This window comes from Cyprinodon variegatus, unplaced genomic scaffold (assembly GCF_000732505.1).
Source record: "Cyprinodon variegatus isolate N-32 unplaced genomic scaffold, C_variegatus-1.0 Scaffold11, whole genome shotgun sequence".
In the NCBI taxonomy this organism is placed as follows: domain Eukaryota; kingdom Metazoa; phylum Chordata; class Actinopteri; order Cyprinodontiformes; family Cyprinodontidae; genus Cyprinodon; species Cyprinodon variegatus.
The window spans coordinates 2,001,437-2,016,926 of NW_015150464.1; the positions used below are offsets into that span (position 1 = coordinate 2,001,437).

Here is a 15,490-nt window from a genome sequence, read left to right on the forward strand (position 1 = left end):
AGAGAGAACATCTGTGTGTCTCTTTAAATGCAACAAAACAAAAAATAAAGTCCCTTTTTAGTTTTTAAATTGAATAATTAATTATTTTTAATATATAATTAAATTTTCAGCATGAAATGCATTAGTCTGTTGTAGGGCTCGTGGGGTTTCATAACCCAGAAGCAGATCAGTTTATCACTTTGTTCTTAGATGTGAACTTATGACTGATAAACTAGCTCACTGTGTGATACCATCAGCTGCAAACCTTTACTGTTATATTTTCATTGTTGGTTGTAAAACATTACTTTTTAACAAGCATGATTCACAGCTAGAATTTTGTTGCCCTTTAAATAAAGGTCACCTCCCACAGAGGGTTAAGTAAATAAAGCTAGTTTTTTGAAAGCAATACAAAATATTTGAAATTTATTATGAATTATAAAGAAAAAAAAAAGGTCAAATTGCCCAGCCCTCGTTTGTGGCTATAAGAGGATGTAATACGAAGGAGGTTAAAGGTTTGTTTGGTTAAAGTAGCCTCTGCTATCTAAACATTAGTTTACATTTTTTAATACATTTACCTTATTTTAATAATTTGTTGTCTCCTCTGAATTATTACTTTTCTTTTTCTTCTTGTGTGCAGCACGTTAAAATGCCACGCTACTGAAATCTGCCTTGCCTGTTGCAAAGCACAGTAAGCCATAAGCAAATTTCATTAAACGCTTTCCCCAGCTGCACTTTAAATATATTACTGCATTTAGCTCTCTGACTGCCATAACGCGCCCTCCTTCAATACGCTCCACACCCACCATTTCTTCTCGGGGATCGGCCGCGGCACAGCGTTCACTCTGCAGGGGAAGTTGGGTTGACCAGACAGATTTCTTCCCAGGATTGTTCCCACGAGGTTCAGAGGCAGAATGACAAAGAAGCAGATGCAACAGACGGCAACCTGTGGAAGAAAGAAAACGACTTCTGTAGGCGGATATATTCCTCGTTCTGTTTACATAAAAACAGCTGAAAGGATTAAAGGGAAGGGGACAGTGATTGTTGCAATGTATGCAAATCAATTCAAGTGACCAGTAGGTAAACTGATTGCCTAAAACTGCTCAATGACATTTAACCTGGACATAGCTATACCTCTGTACATCAGCCTCAAAGCAAACAGCAGAAAAGGAGTCATTACTCCACCAGATGTAGGAAGTAATAGTTTATGCCTCGCCTCCCTATAGAGGAGTGCACATTCACCGTAGCTAGCTGCAGAGTAATCACAGACACAGCAAGGTGCCGACTCCTGACACCATTTTACAAAGCGCCAACAAATCGAGCATCTCCAGCGAAGATGGCCTTTTCATGGAGAAACAACCACGGGGTTAAAACCAGTGCAGAGGACAGAGTAAATGGAGGAGCAGACCGGATGTGAACGGTCCCCACTGAAACGCTACAGTAATTTAATGGAAGATTAGCTTACAAATATTAAACGCTTGAGCAACGCCAGCACTATCCTTTTTAAAACGAATATTTGCACTTTGCAACAATAAAAGTTTAGTTGGGTGATAATGTTTGATGGTAAAGCTAACAAACACTAATGAAAACATGACTAGTAACGGACCGTGAAATCCCCTGCAGCTGGCGCAGTATGCATCAGACTGGCCTCCCTCTGCTCACCCACTCTGACCTCACATCTTCACTTAAAATGATTTGATTTCTAAAATCTTTTAATTAAGGGGCAGGGTCCAATTCTAATCAGCTGATTTACATAGCAACAAAAGTCTAGGTAAGGTGCTCACCTAGACTTTCAAAGAGATGTAAATTTGGCCATCCAGCACAGATGGTTGATAAAGTTGGAGGGATTTTACAGATTTAGAAATAATTTATTAATCAAACATAACATAAATAAAACAAGTGTTATCCTTTCTTTTAAAGCTGTCGCCTGCAAGCTCTAATTATTAAAATTAATATACTTAATTTTGGTCTATTGGACAAAATAGAACAATACAACCTGGAGGCTGTCAGTCCTTTATGAAGCGATATAAAGCTATAGTACAGATTAGCACATAACCTAACATGGACGTTTTTGCTTAGCGAGAGGAAACCAACAGAAAACCAAAGCTTTCACTAGGAGAAAAAGCCATCTGTAAACAGATGGGGGTGTGAATACTTTTGGTAGACATTTTATAACTAATCTAACCGATTCAGAGAAACTAACTTTGCTGACTAGAGAGTTACTGAGCACTGAGTCAAGCAGACTTCCCACAGGATAGTCGTTAGCAAACTGCACTGGAGACATTTTTTGTGTGAAATGTGTTTATTATGGCTGAACTATGTTTGTTAACTTACAGTTCATCTTTACTTCTGCTTTTAATCACTGAAATGTTGTAATCTCACTATAATTGGGCTTGGGCGTTTTGCAGACACAGTTGATCCATATTCCTTCTGGGTGTTGCAAGGTTAAGAAAAAAAGAAAAACTCACCATGGTTCCAAACGGGATAGCTCTGGAGGCGTGGTAGTAGATGGCGATGAAGTTAATGAAGAAGGCCGTACCACACACCATTGCTGGGATCAAAAAGGCCCCAATGAACATCTGCTTGATCCATCTTCTGCCTGCAGCATTCAAAACAAACATTTATCCGATTCAATGGCCGATTTCTTCTATCACGGGGAACACAATGTAATGTGCTGACTCGTTATTACCTCCTTGTTTTGCATACAAGCTTCCACCAAAGTAGCCGTTGACGGGAGAGGTTGCAGCGTACACAAAGATGGCTGTGCTCAGCATGGAGCCCCTCCTGCAGAGAGAAAAGGTCAGAGTTCAGCTTACCTTCCTCTGATAATGCTTGGATTTTATTCCACACCAAGAGAATGTGCTATTTTCAGTTCTTCTCTTGTTAATCTTTTGGCAGATTTTTGGGAGGAGCAATAAATCAGGCTGACAGTGTGTTAGGTGAACCATTTCACAACTTGAACAGATAAATGTTTTGAACTAAAACATGGGAACCACTGGTTATACTAAGAAATCTTTGTGTTTTCACAAAACTTGTCAAGCAAACCAAAAAGGTAAGTTTAGGAAGAACCAGGCCCACAGTACACAAATCATCCATCATAGTTGACAGTCAGCAGCAGATTACTTAAAAAGTCCCAGTGAAGTTTATATGTGTGATTTTACGACGCAGTATTAGAGCCAGGCTGAAGATTTTTAAAATTTTATTTCGAGAATAAAGTCTTAAAGTTGCAACACTGCCAGAATAAAGAGGTATTTTATGACAACTCTTACGAGAAGCCATTTCTTCCCTAATATGAGAAATGTCGAGCATCATTTAAAGCTATACTTTGGCATCGGTTTAACAAATATAGATATACGTACAGATATATATACAGAAGAGCTATATCTGCATATATTTTATCTCTTTTTATTCTTATTTTTTTAATCTTTATTATATTGTATAGGTGGACGTGTGTATATATTATATAAAACTGTAACTGGAGCGTGTAACAAAAGTAATTTCCCTCTTGGATTAATAAAGTATTTCTGATTCTGAAATAAGGAAATCTTAAGTCTTTTTGCAGCAGCATCAAACTGGGCAGGATGTCAAAGTTGACTCAAGATGCTGTTTGGTGGAGCTCGTTTGTGGTCATATGCTAGTTGGAGCTCGAAGCTTTCTTTCTGAAATGGGTTATTGTATGATGACTTCATTCTCGTAATATTACGACTTCATTCTCACACACACAAAAAGAAATGTCTAGCCTGGCCCTAATACTCTGTCGTATGATGGTCAGACAGAGGAGACCTTTTCCCCCTGGCATGAATTAAAAACAAGCTGCTGGCACTTAGTATTTAACAGTCCTCCCTGAGACTTTGTCCAGAGACCATCACTCACTCTGTGTACAGATCCTCCACCATCGCAACAATGATGACAATAAAGGAGACGGAGAAGATCTGGCAGCCGGAGCCGATCAGCGAGGAGAAGATCAAAGGATGGCTTGAAGGCCTGAACACATCTCCGTGGACCTGCTTCCACCCGTATTCATCACCCAGATCTCTGTCCTGTGGATATGTTGCCACGGAAAGCAGAGAACCGTTGCATTATGAAGCAGCAACTAAAAGAATTGAGTTTAACACCTTGGAGTCAGATGAAGATCGACGGCTCACCATGTCGTCCATTTCCTCCTCTTTGCTGTATCGGGCGTAATCCTTTCTCAGGGTTCTCATTAGAATCATGGACACCAGGCCCACCAGGAATATGACCATCATGAAGGAGTTAAAGATGGAGAACCAGTGAATCTAAAAGAAAAAGGTTAAAAAAAACCTATGAAACTAAATACTCAATCCCCTCTGAAGGTTGTTTTTTTTTGTTCATGACAAAATAACTTGAAAAACTAAGACCAGGTCTCACTCACCCTGTGCTGAAAGAAGGATGGATCCAGGTATTTGTCAAACCTGTCCTCAAACTTTACATCAGACTTCTTCCATTTCACCTGGATGGGAGCAAATGTGCAGGTTTTTAAGGCTGTGTCCCATCTGAAGCACAGAAAACCCCCCAACTCTTCTTCTATTCGTTAACAGTTAATCAGATGGAGGTTAAAAAATAAAATCCTTTCAGACTTGGAAAACATCATCTGGTCTTACTAAATATAAGCACTAAATCACAAAGCTTAATATATACAAGAATATAACAACCATATCACACATGGAGGATAAAATTATGCAAACACGCTTGAAGTAAACTAAAGATTATTAAAGTAGTGCAGGGAATTCTCCCTATACTCATAAATCAGATCGTATTTAACTAGTGCTCAGTTCTGGTGGTCTTATGTCATGACCTAACAAACAGAAAAGGCTGCATTTGCATTTCCTGATTTCATGAAATCAGGAGACAGAAGCGGATATTTGCATACTTTATAAGAAGGTACGTTCAGCACTCACAGAATACGACATTGCAATCCTGGTGTTGGGCATGAGTTTGACTTTGCTTTCGCTCGTCAGGTTTACGTCAACTATTCTGTTGTCGTTGTAGCCGATCTCCAGTTTTTTGTACGTCCACAGGTAGTGCTCTTCTCCGTTCTCATCTGCTTCACCAACAATGCCTTAAAAATAACCGACAAGCATGGAGTTAAAGATCTGATGGTTACCGAAACTGTTTGAAGGAGAACTGCATGTCTCAGCTTACAACACTGCGAACTAAAATAGACGGAGCTCTTTGCATTGTGTTACTATGGCAACTACAGCACGTAAACATAATCAGTGTGTTTTTTTACAACAGTGTTCATAATCGTCCCACTTTTATGGCTTTTAAAATTTCTTTTGAGTCAAGAAATATGCATGACGAGCATCTAGAAACACATGCAACTAATGGTGACAGAAGGGATAAAGCTCCCATCACATTTATATCATTAATAACTTTTTAACTTTTGCATACAGACTTCCAAAGTAGCAGTTAATAGGCGAGCTTGAAGCATAAACAAAACTCAGCCCTCTGTAACCTGCTGAATTCCCTCTGACTTCCTACTACTAATCCATCTGAACACACATTTATAAATTTATTGAGGGAGGGATTTGATTGAGTCTGTGTGGCGACAGAATCAATCTGAGTTCATTTTATTTTAATCATATAAGCAACACTCATTTAAATAAGTCAAATTCAAACCAGACGAGACAATTATAATATTAAGTCTCCATTAAATTAAAGCTATTCAATTAAACAGTTTAACAGAAAATTAGAAGGGCTGCACTCATAACAGAACCTTGGATGAATCTATTATTTATTTCCATTTAATATAAGAAGCATATCAATAAAAGTTGGATCTTTTTTTTAGTTGCATCATATTCTTCCAGCCTAACCATGCAAGGTTCAGAGGGGTCTGAATATACCCTGGACAGGGCTGGGCTGCACAGAGAAACACAGGAGCATGCACTGATCACCATTTCCTAACTGTTAATTTAGATAAACATGCATGATTTGAGGCTGTAGCTTTTTCATCTTAAATGCAAAATGGATATATCTATTCTAGACCTATGGTTTAATTACTGTTCAGAACAGGATGTATCAACAAGTTGCATGTTTTTAGCATTGGTGCTCTTTAGTAATCCAATTCAATGCTGAAGCTCAGTTTTTAAATATATATTGTAACATTTTCATAGTTTCCTGTGGTTTGCTGCTATGAAGCATATCAGAGTTTATACAGGAACGAGTAACTCTAATATAATGCTTTTTAATGCTCTCAGAAATAATTTTAATACCATAAACAAGTACCTATGACGCTCATACATATATATATATATATATAAAACACAGCAAAATCCTTTGTGATCTTTACTATCCACATGCTGCAGCCACATCCAGAATTCCTCGTTTTTCAGCCACCTTTGTTGAAATTTGCATTTCCACATTCTCTAACTTTTTATCGACCAACTTTTACGACCAATGGGAAGCAGTTCCGTGTAAACACGTGGAACCAGTTATATCTGACAAATTGTTATTTTTTTTTTTAGAAACAATTTTTTTCATAATTTTGATAATGATTTTTAATGACCAGTGGAAAGCTTTCATATGTTAATTTGCTTCCTGTTACAGAAAAAGGCATAGGACAAATTTCTATGCTAAAAACTGTTAAAATAAATCATAGCAGCCGGTGTTCTTCTCTAAAACCATCCAGGGAGAATAGAGACCTTTAGTTTCAATGGGTAACAGACTCTTCTTCTTCTAAAACTGTACTAAATAATTTCCCAAAGTCACAAAGAAATAAAGTCCTGCTGTTATTGAGCTTGTTCACATACTACACGGCTCGATGTTGACCATTGCAAGTAGTTTTTATTGTCGGGAAAGTACAAATTTCATTGCATTTGCCCGCCAGGCAAGTGCAATGATCGCCAAAAAAAAAAGTATTTATCACTCAAAATTACTTTAAAATCACTGACATTCCATGAAAATGACCCACAAGCGTTGCCGGCACCATTTTTGTTGTTTTGTACACATTCTCGCGTGATTTTCCGCTAGATGGCGTGATTCAGCTCTTGGGGAGAGAATTCTGCAGAGCAGCAGCTGGATGATGAATTTAATCTATACTATAATACACGCTAGATAAAAAATGATCAGTCAGGGATTAGGAAAATAATAATAATAATAATTGTATGTGCAGAGTGTAAATATTTCTATCATATGGCAGTCTTCTATCGTATGGCAGTACAGTAGTGATACATTAAAAAATGTTCATTAAATGTTTTTCTCTTAGACATTGGAGTGGTGCATTTAAATGTTATAGAGATAAACATGTTAAATTGGTGAGTAGTAGTGTAAGTTTTTAACCTGTCAAGTTTTTTTTTTTTAGATTTTTAACATTACAATTTATATTTTTCCAAGCACACAACAGTTTAAAGCAAAGTTTAGTTTGAAAAGAATGTGCAGGAAGGATTGAAAAGCATGTTAACACGGTAATGTAGGTTTGAGTTCATTATCTGACGCATGCAGATACACACCAGGAACCTGGAAACTTAAAAAATACTGAATTACAAAAAACATTTAAAAAACAAACATGTTTTATTGATATATATATACAAAAATAAGTATCAGGAACTATATTTATCAAACATTATACTGGGCAAGTAAAAATTGTTTCTGGGCAAATGAAATGTGAAAGTCACTTGCCCAAAGGGCAAGTGGTAAAAATCCTTAACGCAAACCCCTGTTCTATCATGTATCCTTCCTCCTAAGTCAATGACACTACTGGCCCTGCTACCATAGACAAGTTCTTATCAGATCAAACTGAATTTTATTTGATTATGATTTAAATCCACCTAAGATGTTTGCAACTCAACAATAAACCATCTATACGGATTTCAGGATATAAATTAGAGATTCTGTTTGAGGTAAACAGGCGTTCTCCATGCATAAACCAAACAGGCATTGTAAAACAGCTATAGAACTATAGATCTAACCATCTTAGATCTCACTACTCATGTGTGAACTCTTTAAATACAGTAGAGTAAATATCAGAGCCCCACCCGCTGCAGACAACATCCGCGTACACGCCGCGTATGTTTAACCAGCTGGAGAAGTGGTGGCTATTATTGTAAAAGAAGCAGCATAGATTTGGCCTGAAGAGGAAGAGACCATAGAAATGTCTGTAATGACAGGGAGTCATTCATACCCCTCTAATATGTGACATCAAAGCTCTTGAGCACAGGTTATTATAATCACTGCATGTCACTGCATTAATTTGCCTCCAAACCTCATTAAAAGGAAAATTTGTACTCTCTAGTGAACTGCATTTAAGTTAGGGAAACTTCATAAAAAGTAGTAATTAACTAGCACAAAAATTCAGCTTAATAATCCAGATAATTTATAAACAAAACTTTGCAAGTTACCGTTTCCTTCTGTAAAATTAAACGTGTTGTTCTTTTAAAAAGAATACAGACATACTGGGAAAAAATTTAGCAATTAGGGAAAGAAAATAAAACATGGAGAATAGCGTCACTTACCCCAGATGGGGAGATCATCTATGTACATTTGATACCAATAGTGATTCTTTATGGCATAAACAAAGGCATCCTGTTTGGGTTTGTCCAAGTCAATTTCACAGTATGTTGTCTGCATGACTTCCTCTGCAGAGAGTAAAAAAAAAACACAATTAGGAACCATAAATTGTGGGAAGTACAGTCACCATGCTGAAGAAAACTGATAAAGACGTTAACTTTGCTATAAATGTACTTCCACCAAACAGAGAAGAATACCTTTAAACTTAATATCCAAGCCACTGAATTCCAGCTCCACTCCCTGTAAAGCCTCGCCGAGTGTTTCATGGTAATGGCTGATGGTCTTCTTGGAGCCCACGCAAAAGGGCAGAGAGAAATACTTGTATGTCTCCTGTCGGTTGTGGTAAGGCCCCACCGTGTTCATCCATAAAACCACCTCCTCCTTATCTGTGTACTGGGAAGGGAAAACAAAAGGATGCATTCAGGGCAGTCCCAAGAATGCAACACCTGTTCTGCAAGTCCTTCGGGTTGTAAAGTATACACTATTGATTTGATGCGGGTCTAAGTAGCTTTAAATACAGATTTCAATTAACAGTAACAGTTCAACAGGGTATTAAAATTATGTTTAAATTAAAATAAATGTTTATTGAGCATCAGTCTGTAAAAAAAAAAAAAGCAAAACTGTTATCAGATACTCTTCCTACATTAATATTGACTGTCAATCAAGCAGATGTTGCTTCGCACTGCCGGTCAGCTAGCTGAAAGACGGCAACCATACATTTACTTTGCTTACATTGAAGGCAAGTCCAACTATTTAGAAATAGTTGCAAAAAAAAAGCTAAAACTAAAGAAGATAGTCCAACTAATAATTCAGATAATATGACCATGTTGGTCTGTTTTTTCTATTCAGAGATCAAGTTTTCTGTAAAACACGCACCTAAAATTCCCAATACATTTTGTCTCTTTTTTTTTTTTTGCTTGTAGATCCAAAGAATAGAATTCAGCTTTATTGTCATTACACTGTCACAAGTACTATATAAAACAAAGTACTTTTCTAATCACCATTATAATTTAAATATTTGGTACTGCCAATGCCAGTTCATAACTGTTTTTTGTTTATTCCCATCAGCAATGTATCCAGAGCCTAATGCTGAGGTTTTAGTTAGACAAAGTCATGTCTGATTATCTGAAGGAATGTATAAATCTTTATAACCAACAAATAGTCTTGTTGTTAATGTTTTTATGTATCTCTATTCCTGAATGAACATATGCAAACACTCCTTAGTTAGTACCTGTAAAGTCCATATTCAGTTCAAAACTGGAAATATTCATAGCTAAACTTTTGGGATTCAATAAACCATTTGAAATAGTGTTGCAACTGGTTACTATTTTGCTAATTAATGAATCTTGATTGTCTAATGGATTAATAATCACATGGCAAAAGGCTCTTTCTGTGTTCTGATCGACAAAAAAGGCTTTTCTTGAATGCAAAATGTAAAACTTCTTTCCCCTTTTTTACAAAACTGCTCTGAACAGGTTGCCCTTCCAGCTAATGGCATTTTCAGAGTCTCTATATTGCAGTTAATGATTAATCAATTACTAAATTAGTGGACAATAATTCCAATAATCGATTTAACATGATTGTTTGAGCCGTTTTTTAAAGGAATTAAAATGTTAGGAATGATGAATGGTTTATTGATTTAAGGCAGAATGATATCTGTATTTAATGGTGACTAAAATGTTATTAATTTACCATTACAGGTAGAATAACTGACTTTTTTCAAACTAAGGATGTGGATAAAAGTAGTCATTACCTTTTCTTTAAATTAAGGTTTGGTTGTTTTTATTTTTTAGGATTTTGGGTTACACAGGTTTTAAAATCAACTGAGGGGAAAACAATACTGTCTGCAATGTTTAACATTTAACAAACTGCAACTTTCCAACTGAAAAAGTTTTTGATGTACAAATGTTTTTAAAAAATGCTGAAGAAATACTCCTTTTTGTTTAAAACAAATGCAGTTTGGTCATTTAAATTGAGATGTTGCTTTATATTCACTCCCTGTTATCACACAGTAAGAGCCTGATATTGACTAAGAGTGAAGTAACCACCATCAGCACTGGACTGGCTCTAAAACAGAAGGCTATTGCTATCAAAATGAAATGCAAACTCATGAAAATATCCTAGTTATCACTTTAAGGCAGAGCCGTACAACCAAAGAGTGATATGCCTTAGCCATGTTTGCTTACGTTTAAGGAAGTGAACTTCCACGCTGTATCCGTTTACTCACCTAACTCCTTTCACACCTAGAAATACTTTTTTAGGAAGATAAATCAGCCTGAGATCTGCTTAACATTTCTAGATTTTATCTGACTCCATTTACACGTATGGCAGAGTAAATGCTAAAAGGCCTCAACGTTTCACTGGTATCTCATCTAAGACTCTTTGCATTTTTAGATACGCTTCAACAGTAAATCTACTTTTAATTTCCCTAACTAACCGATGTTGGTATGCTGCTTCTGGAAGAGGAGATTGTACCGGTGCTAACGGGAAGCTAGTAGCAGACGTGTTGCAAAAAAGCTAACAGTTAGCATAAGCAGTTAGGCTAATTAACGGCTGCATGCTAGCTGGCTAACTGAATGCTTATCTGATTGATAACGCGACAGGTATCGGTTTATCACTCAACAGGCCAGGCCCTTAGTCCCGTCGGGTGGGATTCTGTGCCCTGAACCGCAGCTAGCCTCTGCCGCTACAGCTAGCAGCTTACACACAGGCATAAACGTCCATTATTTTTCAACGCTCTCTTTTCAGTCCGTGCTTAATCAATCGCTATCTTACCGTGTGCTCGTGTTCATCCGCGTCAACGGGTAAGAGAGAGCCTACTATAGCGAGGAAAGCCGCCACTGCCACCTTCCACCGGGAAGAGCCCATAATTTCGGTGAAAGTATGCAGAAAGATTGGGGCTGTTAGCTTCGTTGGGCTAATATCCCACCTTCTTCCTGGTTGTATGACAGAGGCAATTTTCAGGGATGCTCTCTGTACGCTCTCATCGCACCTACGCCGGATTGGTCGGGAGGAGTCACGTGGTTCTGGGTATCCAATCAGCGTTGAAAGCGATGGCTCCAGCGATGATTGGAGGAACTCTGTCAGCGCATCTTCCGCAAGCTTCAGCCACGTCATCCCGACTGCCGAGATGAGAGCTTTACCTTTGACAGAGTGGGGGAAAGGGTCACGATCCGGGTCCACGCGTGGCCCGGACGGGGTTCTGTCAGTTTCTGAAAAATTCTGAACTATAATTTCACACATTGACCTAAAACTGTAACTCTGTTTTCATAAGCATGCAGTTCATCACATGGCTGCAGGAATTTTTCAAAAACTTTTTATGAGCTTATTTAAACTTACTACCAAAATTACAAAGACAATATATATCAATATGAAAGATCTATGGAATATTTTAGCTTCTCTGTTTCCCACAAAACTTTTCTATTAAAAATGTGCAGTTATTTAATAATAGAATAAAATAGAAAACCCCTTTATTGTCCCACAATGGGGGAATTCTGCTGTTTACAGCAGCAAAAAGATTGTAGAAAAACTTGTGGACCTTAGAAAAATTTATAAGAATAACATAATCGTGAAGAGTTAATAGATAATAGACATAAAATACTGTAAAGTGTTTTAACAATATAAATCCATGCATCTGGAATTTAGACAAAAATCACAAAAGTACTTAGTATGATACTTGTATAATTTTTTAATATAATGATTTTACTATAAAACAGTATTTTTCTTTCGGATCTTTTAAAATATTATTATTATATATTTTTCCTTTTTGTTTTTCATTTATAAAAATAAAATTTAATTCGTTCAATTATGCATTTAGCACAAATCAACATTTTTCTAAAAAGAAAAAAGTTTTCAAAAACAGTTTAAGGATAAAATCACAGCAGGTTAAGGTGACATATTTTGCCTCCTTTCCTCTGACACCCTTTCATAAAATCCAAAGAGTTTAAACTATCACTGACAGAAGAGACACTAAGAATCAGTTAAGAAGCTATTGGTTACTCTAGAAGAGCTGCAGAGATGCAAAGCTTATGAAATAATCGTTTGATAGAGCAACGATTAGCCATTAGCTCCAAAAATCTATCATTTATTAAAGAGTGCTAATAAGAAAGCCATTATGAAGAGAAGGACATTAAAGGGGCGTGTTTGCTTTGAGAAAAGTAGGAAACAAAACAAATCATCTTTCATATAAAATCCTACATGTAGAATGTTACCTAATATTGCACATTACTCTGAAAACAGTATCTCTGTGAAAAAGCACAGCGGTGGCATTGTAATGCTGTGGGATTTCTTTTATTCAGCAGGGGCATGAAAGTTGGTAATTTTTTCTGTTTGTATACACTAATCCAATAGTATAACCCATACTCCATGAAAATCTGTGAACATGTACTTTTAATGCAAGAAAAAAAAATAATTTTTTAGTTTTTTTTTTTTATTAAATTGCTAATCAGAGCCTTTTTAAGAGAGAACCCCTCTGGGTTCCCAGCTTATTCTTTCCAACAACTGAGCTCCAATACATGAATCAAAAAGCATCTAACAAACACAGAGAGGGTTTCAAAAGGTTTAATGAATTTATTACAGTAAAAATCATCTTGAAGCTTTACATGTTCTGCATTTAGAGAATAAGAAACCGACTTTACAAAAAAAGGATACAACACTTCAGTGTGTTTAACCAATCATTCAACTCAAGTACTTTTAATGTTTATCAAAAGCTGCAACACTTTATTGCATATGAATTAAAAGTTATTAAAAAAATGTGATTATTAAAGGATTTTATGAAAATGTTAAAGTATTAAAAAACAAATTCCACTCTGGGCTTGTTGCATGTATAATTTGCTTAGATATTGAAATGTAAATTTAACCTTTTGTCGATTAATTTTGCCAGATAATTTCCTGAATGCAAACTGGATGATCTTTCCAGAAGGTTTTACCTAAAAGATGGATCCAAAATTCTGATTCTGAAATCGGAGCATTAGGCTCTTTACTGCTTGATGATGGGCTTCCCGGCCTGTTGTGTTTTATTGATGGTAGAAGGTGTTCGAACCAGTGGAAGAAAATAACACTTAACGTTCTTGTTACATTCAGGTCCATCTTTATCCGAGGTCCAAGTACTCTTTCCAATGCTACAACGAATTCACAAATTCCCTGCCGAGTGGAAATGAAAGGAAACGGTGTAAGCTTTGCAGAATAAAAAAAAAAAACATCACTCTCTCATTTCTAGTTTATAAAAAGTACCTAAAAATGTTATGGTTTTGACCAGACTCTAAAATTACTTTTATCAAATAAAATATGTATAAAAGCATTTGAAAAATGTCTACACAACTTATTTGTGAAAGGTTTGTTAGTTAAACAGCTTCATTAAGCCCAAGAGACACAGAGGCATAGCCAGAAAATTTTAATAAGGGTGGCCAGGCAATAACCAATGTACACTGAGGGGTGGCCAAAAGTGGATAGGTGCCAAAACCTCAGGGTCAATCTACACTGTACCGAAAGGAAAATGAAAAATCACAACATCCATATTTTCTAAATAAAGACAAACTATACTTTTCTGCAGCCTTTTCTAAGAAATAGAAGCTTATATTTAAAAATCCATGCCGTATAAATTAATGGTGAAGTGGACAAAATTCTTTCAGTTTTGAGTTCTGGGGCGAACATCTTATTCATTGTCATTACTAACCTAATTTTATTAAGAATCATTCAGCATAAAATTAATATTTAAATTTACTAATATCTACAATAAATTGATTACTTATTATTAAAGTAGTTATTTATCTCTGATTTCAGTGAAGATTCCTAGATGACTTGCAGAGACATAATTTTCTCTTTACCCCATAAAAGACAAAATCTAGTTCTGAATTATTGAATTAGGGACAGGGACGCATTTAGAGTTGAAGTTGAACAGATGAGCTAAATACAGATAAATCCAGCAACCAAACGTTTTATAGCCTTCAGAAGACTTGAGACTGAGAAGGAGTCGCCAATCAGCAGAAGTACAACCAGAAACACACAGTTATGGCTGTGATAGAATGATTCAGCAAAGAGGAATGGTCGACATGTTGAAAGTGTCACAGTGGCCCAGTCAAAGTCCAGCCTTCAACCTGAATAAATACTAAAATTAATCAGCCCCTTTTTCTATTGCCACTCAAAGGATTGGTGCTTTGAATGCCCAGGTAGCATTTATCCTGGTAAATTCACTTTACATGCATCATCTGCAGACCCAGTCCCTTCCAGGCTTTTGAGGGGTAGTTGGTATACAGCTTCAGTGCTCTATTCCACCAGTAAAAAATCTACAAAAGACATTTATATTTAGATCTTTTTAAGCTACAGAGTACACCTTAATACTTCAGTGGCAGAGCCCTGGGTGATCAGGGCAGGCCGGTGTGGAGTGGCAGCAGCTGTAACATTAGTCAATCATTTGGTCGTAACCCGTTAATTATTTTAGCACAAAAATACATTATGAGATGTTTAAGTGGGAAAGTACACCTAATACCCTCACATGTATAGTCAAACAGCCTGGTTTTAAATTGTGTCGAAGCAGTTAGAGCTGCTTAATATAAATATATGCACATGTGGACTTTAATAGATAACATTTTGGCTAAAATATGTTTAGGTTTTTTTTGCTGTAGATCTGAGAGTTAACTGTTGATTATAATAAAAGAAAATAACTGTGTAAAATATTTTATAATTGTTATTCTAATTGAATCCTACTTTCAAAATAAACTCTGTCCAGATGCAAATCATAAAAAAAAAAAAACTGAATGTCAATGAAACTTTTTAACTTTGGGGATGTGCTTATAGCTGGCAACATAGGAGGTTATGGAAGAGGATTAGGGCCACTGAAAAAAAAAAAAAGTTAACTGATTTTTAAATTTTATTTCAGTTTAACATGTGAAAAAAGTCCGAATTCTGACTTTTTTCTCAGAATTCTGACAGCTAACAAAGATGTTAGCATCAAGCCATAGCCATGTCTGCTTTAGAGACTAGCTCTCTT

The 15,490-nt window shown here is 36.3% G+C and overlaps 2 protein-coding genes across 2 annotated transcripts in view; both read right to left on the reverse strand.

Moving 5' to 3' along the window:
- Window positions 1–11,370, reverse strand: part of tm9sf3 (transmembrane 9 superfamily member 3) — a 22,270-nt gene extending 10,900 nt beyond the window's left edge. The window contains exons 1-10 of the mRNA XM_015380794.1: window positions 11,278–11,370; window positions 8,700–8,895; window positions 8,448–8,570; window positions 4,896–5,056; window positions 4,370–4,447; window positions 4,122–4,253; window positions 3,850–4,016; window positions 2,666–2,760; window positions 2,445–2,575; window positions 783–922 (exon numbers count right to left, since the gene is read on the reverse strand). Of these exons, the coding sequence (XP_015236280.1) occupies window positions 783–922; window positions 2,445–2,575; window positions 2,666–2,760; window positions 3,850–4,016; window positions 4,122–4,253; window positions 4,370–4,447; window positions 4,896–5,056; window positions 8,448–8,570; window positions 8,700–8,895; window positions 11,278–11,370 (1,316 nt within the window). The remainder of the gene's footprint in view (window positions 1–782; window positions 923–2,444; window positions 2,576–2,665; window positions 2,761–3,849; window positions 4,017–4,121; window positions 4,254–4,369; window positions 4,448–4,895; window positions 5,057–8,447; window positions 8,571–8,699; window positions 8,896–11,277) is intronic.
- A 1,704-nt stretch (window positions 11,371–13,074) lies between these two features.
- Window positions 13,075–15,490, reverse strand: part of LOC107088239 (monoacylglycerol lipase ABHD12-like) — a 30,343-nt gene continuing 27,927 nt past the window's right edge. The window contains exons 11-12 of the mRNA XM_015380274.1: window positions 13,554–13,644; window positions 13,075–13,494 (exon numbers count right to left, since the gene is read on the reverse strand). Coding sequence (XP_015235760.1) covers window positions 13,623–13,644 — 22 coding nt within the window. The 3' untranslated portion in view covers window positions 13,075–13,494; window positions 13,554–13,622. The remainder of the gene's footprint in view (window positions 13,495–13,553; window positions 13,645–15,490) is intronic.